This window comes from Siphateles boraxobius, unplaced genomic scaffold, assembly GCF_051911475.1.
Source record: "Siphateles boraxobius isolate OS27281-9 unplaced genomic scaffold, OSU_SipBor_1 46, whole genome shotgun sequence".
NCBI classification, from domain to species: domain Eukaryota; kingdom Metazoa; phylum Chordata; class Actinopteri; order Cypriniformes; family Leuciscidae; genus Siphateles; species Siphateles boraxobius.
In genome coordinates this window covers 6,405,968-6,416,958 of record NW_027509097.1, presented here as the reverse complement: position 1 = coordinate 6,416,958, position 10,991 = coordinate 6,405,968, and the positions used below count along the sequence as shown (strand labels likewise).

The 10,991-nt window shown below is 36.5% G+C and overlaps 2 protein-coding genes across 3 annotated transcripts; both read right to left on the bottom strand.

The window, feature by feature from the left end:
* Positions 1–230: 230 nt before the first annotated feature.
* On the bottom strand, positions 231–7,587 carry tmem235b (transmembrane protein 235b). 2 transcript variants are annotated; one of them, XM_077200483.1, is made up of 5 exons: positions 6,994–7,587; positions 6,881–6,910; positions 6,705–6,761; positions 6,378–6,515; positions 231–1,647 (listed from the first exon to the last, which is right to left on the bottom strand). In XM_077200483.1, exons 1-5 carry the CDS (start codon positions 7,163–7,165, stop codon positions 1,412–1,414), a joined length of 633 nt encoding a protein of 210 aa, XP_077056598.1. In that variant the 5' UTR covers positions 7,166–7,587; the 3' UTR covers positions 231–1,411. The 2 variants fall into 2 exon arrangements, with proteins under 2 accessions (XP_077056598.1, XP_077056599.1); XM_077200484.1 differs by lacking the exon at positions 6,881–6,910.
* Positions 7,588–8,142: 555 nt separating this feature from the next.
* birc5a (baculoviral IAP repeat containing 5a) lies at positions 8,143–10,892 on the bottom strand. The gene is made up of 4 exons (XM_077200486.1): positions 10,668–10,892; positions 10,455–10,564; positions 10,162–10,279; positions 8,143–8,453 (listed from the first exon to the last, which is right to left on the bottom strand). Exons 1-4 carry the CDS (start codon positions 10,773–10,775, stop codon positions 8,361–8,363), a joined length of 429 nt encoding a protein of 142 aa, XP_077056601.1. The 5' UTR covers positions 10,776–10,892; the 3' UTR covers positions 8,143–8,360.
* Between the last annotated feature and the right edge of the window lie 99 nt (positions 10,893–10,991).

Sequence of the window (10,991 nt, the reverse complement as noted above, 5' to 3'; positions counted from 1 at the left end):
ACGGCTGTGTCACATTTGTTATATTGTTGATTTGATTAAAGCTGTTTCTATGTATAATCAAAATTAGAGCGTACGCAATAAATTTGAAATTACAATTGTCCCAGATATATTGTTATTATTTGTCTGCAAGTCAGACGTTTTCCCAGTCTTCTAATGTACCTTCATAGTTTTGCAAAGCCAAAGTAAAAAGGGTCAAATCCAGAATTAACAATATCAAAACAACCATTATCTACAAGACAATTCAGTTAGTCTTTATTCTTGACAGATCTCTAAAAGCATAATGTTTCTCACTGTTGCCATAAACCAAAATCAGAATAATAGTCAACAGAGATTTTCATAAAGCACTATCTCTTTGAGACTGAAAGCTGTCTATATGACAAACAACAGCAGTTACTAATTAAGTTAAAGTGCAAAACACTCAAGAAACACAAATATAAATGAGAAGACTGTATTAAAAGCAAAACATTGTTTACGATAACAGTATTTACAAGAACAACACCATTCTCAAGACATTCAAAGTCCCATGGATTATGGAATGTCTCTATATTGGCATTGCATATTAAATTGGTTTAATTGCTAGAAATGTGAGGAGAGCAATAACTTTGATAATATATGATCCATCTTAGCACAGTTTCTAAAAAGAACAGTATGACCCATCACATCAGATGCAAAGCTCACTATCATGAATTATGGACCCATTTAAAACATTAAAGAAGATATAAAGCGAATCAAATTGCAGAAGTTAAATGAATATCTTTCAGAAAGGCCTTTTTATACACATACATTTAATGAACACTGGACTGCTGTAAATCATATACAGTTACGTCATGCTTCCTTTTACATGCTCCACTCATAATGTGAAATCAAGGACAATAACAGGAAGAGAAAAGCAGCAAATACGAATACTGGAAAACAGGAACCCAGCATAAAAGATAATACATCACAGAGAAGCAAACACATGAAATTTACTAGCAATTACAGTAGCAATTATTTACAAAAGATATAAGAATGACATTTACATAACAGATTTATGCAATTTGTTCCATTTTGCAAGGGCAATTTGGTTGTCTACACGGCTGCTCAAAAGAAATGTTTCTCATGATTTTAAGTGTTTGAAATTAGTTTTGAAGACAAATTGTGCTTATGTATGAATATCTTCACAACCCTTTTTTTCTTTTGAAATTTCAGTTTACTTCCATTTGTGTTATTGTATGGTTTTAATGACTTAACAATTCTTTTAAAATGTGGAAAACAGTCATAATAGAAATAAATAGGTGTGTCCAAACTTTGGACAGGTAATGTACATGTGTAGGTTCTTAGTTAACTATATACGTAAGACTGAGAGGAGACCTTACCTTGACAAATAGTGTATCTTGCCTGAAATGGACATGTATTGTTCAACGAACCTGCTCTATATGGGAGCAACAGACTCTTCATACTGAGTTAAAGGCACCAGCCTGACAGCCAGCAGTAGAAGAAGGCCAGTGATCACCTCCAGAAGAAAGGAGATCCAGGCCATGCCCATAGACCACCCGTATGATGTGTACACTTGAGCCATCTGCTCGCGGCCCATCCGCCTTTCAGTCTCTTCCAGAGCCTTCTGAGAGTACCTGATGTACAAGCTCACCCCAGAGAGAGTGAGAAGACCTGAGAAAACACATGCACAAGCACGCATCAATGCACACTCACAAAAAACAAAACAATTAAGCATCATTTTTAGACAACACCTTGTTCTATCAGAGGTTACAAGACATTCTTTTTGCTTTGTAGATGGATTTTAAAAAGACAGTTAACATTTAGCTGTGGGCTAAAAATGAATTTTAATCGACAACAATCAGTCTTGATTCAGCAGATCTATCGTTAAAATACAGTTATTATTATTATGCTTCTTGTTCTTGGTAATTTCTTTTAATCAATGACAAGTAGTTGACAGAACATTTGTTGCGTGTGGGCTGGGGTGGTTTTATTATTGCTCATTTATCTATATTCAGTCAGGAATAATACATTTAAAGACTCTGATGTGCTGGCATTTTGTACCTATAACAACTTATTTTTGTGAAATATTTAGCTTGAAAAGTGAATTTGTGCTATCTTTCTTTATAAATAATAATAATAATAATAAATAAATAAATAAATAAATACCATACGATTTTAATTTACAGAGCCCCTAAAGGAGCATGGTGATGGAAAAAAAAATATGTGATGTGAGCTAAAATTATATGTCGATGCTTTTGCATCCTCCCAGAAATGTTTTGCATTTTCCAGAGAAACTACTCGCAAAGAACTGAAAAGTTTCTCGTGGGAACGCAAAGGTTTTGCAATCGTAGTTTCTCAGAGGAATGCAAATGCATTGAAATGTTTTTTTTCCTCCCAGCTCTTTTTTGTTCCATCACCATGTCCTTTTAACGACTCCGTAGTTATTTTGTTATATTCATATATTTTTAAGTGAAGCTTACTTATATAGAGTGGCCTCAAATAAGTAATCGGACAATTAATTTACTCTTAAAAATATATGAATACAATAGCATTAGACAAATTATGTTAATTATTAGTTGAAATTATAAAAAAATTTATATGGTTTACAAAATGAACACAAAAGTACTTAGTTGTCAAATGTTGATGTCCATAGTTTATGTTTAAAAAGAAATGTCTCTGAAAAGTGTAGTTCAATCATGACAACTCTTGGAATAGATTTAAACAGCATTTATTGATAAGCATGGGATGTACATAGGCATAATCTTGGCGGACTAGATCTGATATGCTGCTGCTGCATGAAGGATACAACCGAAAAATGCACTTGAATATGATGAATAGAGTTTGAGCTGCTGCATGGAAAGTAGGGAGAATCCCACAAGCAGACCTAGGCAGGTGGTGCTGGGGAGGGTGGAGGGCTAAGAAAATTCCCATGGCATGCTGCACAGGGTTGATCTGGTTTGGGACATAAATAAATAGGTTACGAACAAATCAGTCGGCTTCGAGAGAACCAATCAGCTGCTCGGAAGAGTTTCATGACTGAACTATATATTTACATAAATATTTGTCCTTGTTTGAAGATGCCACTTGGTTTGATTTTTTTTTTTTTATCAATGACACTGAAGTGTGACTTAAGTGGCAAAATACTTTTTTTAAACAACAGAGGGGGTTTTAGTGATTCAAATCTTTAACAAGCGTTTGCTTCCGTTTTAAATGACTGTAACATATTTTGTGCCTGTGCTAAATGATCTGGATCCAGCGATCTTATTCCCGCTCGCATAATGTTTGCATTATGATGTTAGTGATTTAGTTTGATAAACCCATATTTTAAGCCGCCAAATCTATTTGTCTTTTTCTGTGATCAACTAAACCAGAAATTAATACGAAAACATTCTCCTCCCAGACATCCAAACACTGCTCTTACTGTAAGCACAGAGCCATAAACACACAACTATAGTCTATGACATACGCTCTCTCAGAATTAGGAAAAGCATCAGCAATGAAAAAAGGGAGAAGTCAAACTAGCTTCCTGTGGCACCCTAGTGCGCCTGATGATTCCAAGACGTGAGCCATTATTACCAAATCTTCATTAAAACAGAATGTGCTGATGTGGATACACAGCAGCAAAAATCACATCTAATTAAACACTGACAAAATGAGAATGGATTTCCACCAGCCATAATATGCACATAAAATTAGAGCCAATAAACAGAGATTTTCTAATTAGCATGGCCAAGAGTCTGGACAGGAACAGAGTGGCTTGTTTTTGATCTTAAATTTGCCGGTTCATTTAGAACAAACAGTCTGTACTCTCCAGAAACTACTGATTATTTTTATTTGGCACCGTGTATGTCACAAGTCACAGCCTGGTGAATAGATGCACTGATTTTTCATCTTATGAGCGGATGACCATTAACAAAATATAGTCCATGTGAAATTCTCTGATGTAAAAATATTCCTTCACTACGTTCCTTTCTGTGAGAACCATTCCAACAAATAGAGGACATGCCAAAAAAATAACGAAATAAGTAAGAAACAAGAACACCGCCACAATTTTACACTCTCATTTACATTCCAAGCTTCACCGTGTTAAACTCTCACCATGCACTCTTTATTACAGCTGGTAAATACTGGCAATAATTGGCTGGCTCTTTTAAGGAAACCTTTATTCAAGTCATATGCCTTCATGCCACACAGTGAGAGGAAAGGCTGTGAGATGCTGTTTGTGTCGGGGGAAAAAGAGCAAACCAGCTATGTCTATGTGTACATGTACGAAGATCAAAGCTAAATTCTTCTGCCAGTGATACTTAAGTTTCTTTGGGAATTCTTGCAGGGGTCTCAGAAAATGAGCTTTGGTTGCACTCAGCATGGATTGTTATTCTATTTTGTTTTCTTCTTCTTGTACATGTGTTTACTGTCTGAAGAACAAAACCAATACTATCACATTTAAATGAGAGACTGATGCATGATTAGAATAACTGGAGACTGTATTATCCTTCACATAAATCTACACAGATCTTTTTTGGTTTCACCTTTCCCTTTCACCTTAAGATTGCTGATTTCAATCACAGCTGGGGGGACATTCTCTATTATCCTATCAATTACATGAGAGGAAAACGATGAAACGCAATAACTTCAGTCCCATAAGACTCTGACATAACAATTACTCTTGGTGAATAATGCCTTTAGCTTTCCAGTTTTTGAATGTCATTCAGAACCAAATGCATGAATTTGAACTTTGTTTACCTGTGATGCACCCCATCATTCTTCAAAAACAAGTTTAATTTGTCTGAGACTTAGAACATGCTAAAAGTTATTTAAGTGTCAAATGTTTTATCTATTTAACAAGATTAACTCAAAGACTTCTCCTTTTGCTCACTTCTTCTTGCAAGTATATAGCATGTTGTCAATGCATGACATGTCACACTAATGAAAAGCAGGCTGTTGTTGTGCTCATGAATGTTAATTATGTTGTTTGCATTCGCCCAAAGAGATCTGCTGAATTTGCTATAAGGCATCTTCTGAAAGAGTATAACCTCCAATCAAAAGACATGTGAAGAAGAAGCAGAAACAAGCGATATCATACAGTATGTTAGCAGATGCATATGTAAAATAAAATCATCACATTGAACAGCATACAAATCAAAAGTCCCTAATGTCACCGAATGGCATGTCGACCCAGGACGAGCTATAGGACTGTGTAATATTCTGGGGCCATGAAACTTTAGTAAAAAAGTTTTTTAAAATGCTTTCTGGCTGGCAATTAAAAAAAAAGGTTAATTTATGCGAAACACCCATATTATCTAGAGCTGTTGTAACAGAAAAGCAGCTTTCAAAATGTAGTGGGGAGAAGCCTGGTGCTCTGACAATTTTTCCTACTTTCAGTTAAAACAGAAATGTTTCAAGGTAAATGCGCAGTAAGCAATTTCTGAGAAACAGTTATTTATTTTATTAATATATTTTGTATATATTAGCCTATATTAATTATCCAATACACATGAGAAATTTTAGTTTAAAGATTATAATTAAACATTTAGATTAAATGCTACTGATGTCACACTTTCATGTGCATGCGCTCCATGAACTCAAGATCAAAGCCTGAGTTGACAGAGGTAGTTAATGATTTGGAGCCAACAGCGTTATGGAGCCAACAAAGCCTAATTAAATTGGTTTGGTTTTGTCGACTTAAAAGTAATCCTGTAACCCTGCGTTTGTTCAACAACTATCATCCAGACAAACAACGACACTCAAAACTCCCCCATCATGAGTATATACACCACCTTCTGCTGATTAGCTACAAGTGTGTTGTGGAGCTCTATCCAATTCACTTTCAACAGCATTTCAAAGAATTCACTTACTGTACCTTTAAAACATGGATAGCACGCTTTATGAGGTACAACATCGGTCAAATGTAGTTTCACAGTGTGAAATGTGTTTTAAAAAATTAGGCAGCACATCTTGCCAGGCATTCATGTGGTGTGATATGGTGAGGTAGAAGTGATAAGCATGAGTTCTTGAAGGTGGCAGATAGTGTGTCGTCCAAAAGGGTTTATTTCACATTAAAAACATTAGCTAAACATTCCTATACTATAACTTATGACACTGTGACTGCACTGTGTATTACTACAGTGCCACGCCACCCTGGACAACTCTCCGGCTCCACCACTGAAACCATAAATATATAGTGTTGGAAGCACACCCTGAAAGGTAGCATTTTTCCCCCATTTTATTCCCACCACCCCCTGTAAAATATGTCTATGTTCTCTTAAGACGGTCATACAAAGTTGTGTCCTATGCTGACAAACTTTTTTACAGGCAACATATAATACATTGTGCATCTTTAATTTAAAAGCAGTATGTTTGTTTACGGAGCAAACTATGGCATTTAGTGGGGTCAGACTTACTGCACAGGAGGAAATATGAAGCAGATCCGATCAGGAGTGTCCGGTTTCTGGCTAGGGAACTGACGAGACCGCAGATACCTCCAAACACCAGCATCACCAGACTCAGAGGCAGTAAGATGGCAATCACTTTATGCATGACTGAATTAAGTAAATTACAGCTGTTATGCCATACAGAGAAATGGCTTATAAAAACACCAAACATCTTATGCATGGCTCAGTGATACAGCCTACAGCCTGATAATTCATGATGGAATATTAATTGCAGTAAAATAAGCAAAGTTCAGAGGGAGTTATGGTCATTGTGTTTATGAAAATGATAACACTTACTTTCCATCTGCCTTTCTGATTCTGAATATCCAGTGTCTTCTGTATGACTTTGGACATCTACAGTCAGAAACACAAAACAGATCACAAGGGTGCCGAAATTATGGCTACTTATTCAGTTATGACAGAAAAGGTCCTGGAAATTCATTGGTCAAACGAACTGTCAGTGAACTACGCACCAGTAAAAGCCCAAGATGTTAGCAATGCATCTATTAAAAAAAGAATCGGGCTACGATCAGAGTTAATTCAAAGCTTCTCATGGGTAAAGACATAATAAAAATGTTCGCCATACCATCTGTAACTCCCCAAAGTCCAGAGTTGCTGCGCGCCGGGTCAGTGTGGTTCGCGCGCTTGTCTTCAATGATGTACCAGTATTCAGTTCCAATGGCGAGCGCTAAACAGCTGAAACTAAGAATACCAGTTAAGCCCCCGCTGACGACCACGAAACCGAATGAAATTTTCATATCGGGCAGTATATTTGCGATTCCGATTCAGGACAACACAGAAACTAAGCTGAAAACCATGCCATTTGCTGTGCGACGCGATCAGATGCTGAAGTGAAGGATCCCAGGAGCTGATGGAATAAATCACACGCGCTAGTTGACTGTCCATCCAAGATGTCGACAACATATGCTGACATGCAACGTGTTAATAGCAGAAAAGTTGTGTGGTTTTAAGAGAAAAGGTTGGTTGCTTGGACATAAATTTTATTCCTCAACGGTGTGTGCAGTCTGAATCCAACTAACACTGAGCGCAAGATTACGCATGACTGGTACAGAGGAAACATGACGTAAAGTGCATAACCAACACCCTTCATGACATTATCCATCCATCTTTTTTGTAATCATAAATCACAAATAATGATACATATACTTTCCACACTTAATTTTCATGATTGTTCCAGTAATGAATGATTACTGGGTCAAGGTTTTTTTTATACATAAGATTAGTGTCACTAAAAGCAATTTGGACAAACATAAAAATTACAAATACAGATACTCTTTCCACACTTAATTTTCATGATTGTTCCAGTAATGAATGATTACTGGGTCAAGAATTTTGTATTTTTTTTTAAGATTAGTGTCACTAAAAGCAATTAGGACAAAAATAAAAGCACGGAAATCACGAAAAGTGATTGCTCAACCAAAAAGCAATAATAAAGCAAGCAGGCACACCACTGCTCGAAAATTTGAAATTTATTAGCCCTGTGAGGGCTTGTTAATAAATTTTGGAGCAGTGATGTGCCCACTTTTTTTCTTTTTAACACTAAAAGCAAGGAGAAATACAAAGTAGTTACCATAATCTTAATATGGACTTTTCCATACCAGAAAATTTCCCAAGAGAATTCTGTTACAGCTACAATAACTTGCCATTTTTACTTCGGTTTTTATACTGACAGAACAGACAAAAAGATTGAAAGAATGAGACATGAGACTAAAAACATGTTCCAGAGCATAGGAGAGTCTTTATTAAGCTCATTTAAAATAAATACTATAAAAGTAGGAAGAATGTGTGTAATAAGATCAACTTCAACAAGAGACAGGACAAAGATTTCATCACAGGTAACATTTAAAAAGAGAATATACATTTTGTATGACATACAAAAGAAAGAAAAGAAATGGACCAAAATGGTGTCAGCATAACCCTAACTGAACAACTTCATTCCTCCCCCATTGCCGTGTGGATGATCTTGGTTCTCTTGAGTTTCACGGCCTCTTCAAATTTATCAATCGCCTGGCCACATGATTTTTTCTGAAAGTTTACAAAGCATATTATTCATACAATTTATCATTCATACTCTTGGCATGTGAATGGAAAAAATCAAATAAAATCAAATAATATTCAGCTACGGAAACTTGGAAATTGCATTCCAGCTGCAAAAAAAATGACTTGTTGACATTTTTCCTTGTCACAAGAAAAATACAAATACAACAATCTAGGTTACTCTTTCATCTAATTAAAATACATTTTCTATGCAGTGGCATTTAAAATAGCATGTCTAAAAGTTGTTTACATGATCAAGGAAATCCCTAGAAATAATGCATATTTTAAATATAATAAATTAAATGTCCCGTAAGAGTGTTTATAAAACTAAAGTGCAGAATACACATAACTATTAACAAAAGGGATTTGAGACTTGACTTTATCTCCTGAACAATCTAATAATATTATACACATGCCCTACCTACCTAACGTAATGCATTACGGGTCACTGTGATTTTGCCAAGTAAGACATGTTCCTACATCAACACATTTTGTTGATCCTGGAACAACATTTCTGTCCGAAATAGTAGTCCAAGTCTCAGCCGGACGTTGGCTGAAAATATAATGCATATTATTGCAAACTTGAACTGGAAACACTTCAGGATTTTCAAAGTAAGTATAATGGTCCGCCTGGAAACCGCTGTGACGCCGAGTCCCCTCGTGGAAGAAGAGCGCGTTGTGTTTACAACTGTGACTAAGCTTACCAGGATCAACTAAACCCTGGATTGTCAAAAGTATGAGAAGTTCACAGCTCCATAAACTTGCACAACAATCTTGAATGAATAATTGATTACATACACGCCAGTCTGTTATTGTGGGGACATCAACTTTACATTTTCATGCCAGCTAAACATGACTCTGAACAAAACGAACTGTGATCGGTTGCGCTACATGTCAGTCAAACATTCTCTTGGGCGGTCCTTGGCCAATGAGGCTGCGATAGAGTCCAGACCTTCTGCCGTCAGTGTGAAGGTCTGGTTATGTGAGACTATTGTGGTCCTACTAACCCAATGATAGGTGAATAACACGGATCTAGAAGCACCAAACCCTGGCTGTAAGCCTAAAATGCACAACCTGTAAACTTGTCCCTCAAATCTGATTGGTTGATTGGAATGTTGTTCCAGGAACATGTTGTACTTAGGTGAAATCATGTTACGATATTATACAGACTCCATTTTTGTTATATTTTGTTTCTCCACTACTATCACCTGATGGAGTTTTGGTTCCTACCCACTGTCACCTTTGGCTTGCTCAGTTTGGGTTTAAAAGATAATTCAGTAATATTATAGATTTAATTGCTCTGCCACAATCAGATGAGAACAAAATTGAGTTAGATAACGACACTAAATTTGCAACATCGACACCGTTATTGAGCCGAATTGAATGGACATTGAGCTGAATAATAACACTATTGGCTTCTGTAGAGCTGCTTATAGCTGAATTGAACGGGTTTCATAAATTGATGAACTTTACAACATTGACAATTTTTGAACTGAAACAAACTAAATCGAGCTGAACAATGCCATGTTCTGTAGAGCTACTTTACAGCTGAAATTGAATTTGTTTAATAAATTAATTTGCACTGTTATTTTCCTGTTTATTCTTGTGAAGCTGCTTTGTAACAATCTGTAACGTTACTGCATAAAGCATTATATATATAAATGTGACAACGTTCTGTCAGTGAGCTCATACTTACAATGATAAACTTCTGTCTCTCTTTCTGAAGTTTCAGAAACTCCTCCACTGTCAGACTGTCCACTGTCTTCTTCAGCAAGATAAAATCACAGGAGGAAGAATGTGTTTTATGCTCTTTCCTGATAATTCAAGAAACACGCAGCACGTCAGGAACAAATGCGCAATAAGGGGGCTGATGACATTTATTAAATCAAATAACCCTGACTTGAAATCCGGGTCTTATTGCATTACAGAGACAAAGCCTCTCTCAGATTTATAATGCAGGAGTGGAAAGTTTAAGAGACACGAACTCACTCAGGGTCATCCTCAGGTTCCCATCCTTCCAGCTCTTTCAGACAGAAGAAACACTGAGCTATATCTGGACTATTCTCCGACGGTGTGTGAATAAATCCAGCTTTGGCCATCTATAGAACAAAAAGGCATGTATAAAGCGGAAAACATTGCATTTCTTTTTGTAGTACCTACAAAACAAAATTTTGGGCTTGTTGGATCAAAGGGTTCACTCACATTTTCTGGAGTGCAAATGCAGCCCTCTTCAAACGGCCACCCAACGAATGTTTGAAGTCTGTTCTCATAAAAGTACATTTTGGTCTGGTCGTCACTACCAAGATCCATTTTCTTGTAGATGGAGAGTGGTATTAAAAGTAAAATGAAAAAGGAACGAGAAACTACAGTGGCTTTCTTGTTATGATCGTTTCTTCCGGTTAAAGTTTAAAATTTACAGCGCGAGTTTTGATTGGCTACATGGCGTCACACTTCCACGCATGCGCAGATCGCTGTGTAGCGCGTAAGTGTTGCACTTTTGTAATAGTTTTTGTTGCTCTCACAGGA

Bases quoted from the DNA above. Each gene is read 5' to 3' on its own strand.
- birc5a (XM_077200486.1), bottom strand. From the start codon at position 10,775: ATGGATCTTGGTAGTGACGACCAGACCAAAATGTACTTTTATGAGAAC. The intron at 10,565-10,667 runs GTGAGTGAACCC...TTTGTTCTATAG, and splicing joins GCATTTGCACTCCAGAAAAT to ATGGCCAAAGCTGGATTTAT. The intron at 8,454-10,161 runs GTAAGTATGAGC...GTAAACTTTCAG, and splicing joins AGAGACAGAAGTTTATCATT to AAAAAATCATGTGGCCAGGC.
- tmem235b (XM_077200483.1), bottom strand. From the start codon at position 7,165: ATGAAAATTTCATTCGGTTTCGTGGTCGTCAGCGGGGGCTTAACTGGT. The intron at 6,911-6,993 runs GTATGGCGAACA...TTTTTTTAATAG, and splicing joins ACTTTGGGGAGTTACAGATG to ATGCATTGCTAACATCTTGG. The intron at 1,648-6,377 runs GTAAGTCTGACC...GTGTTTTCTCAG, and splicing joins TTCATATTTCCTCCTGTGCA to GTCTTCTCACTCTCTCTGGG.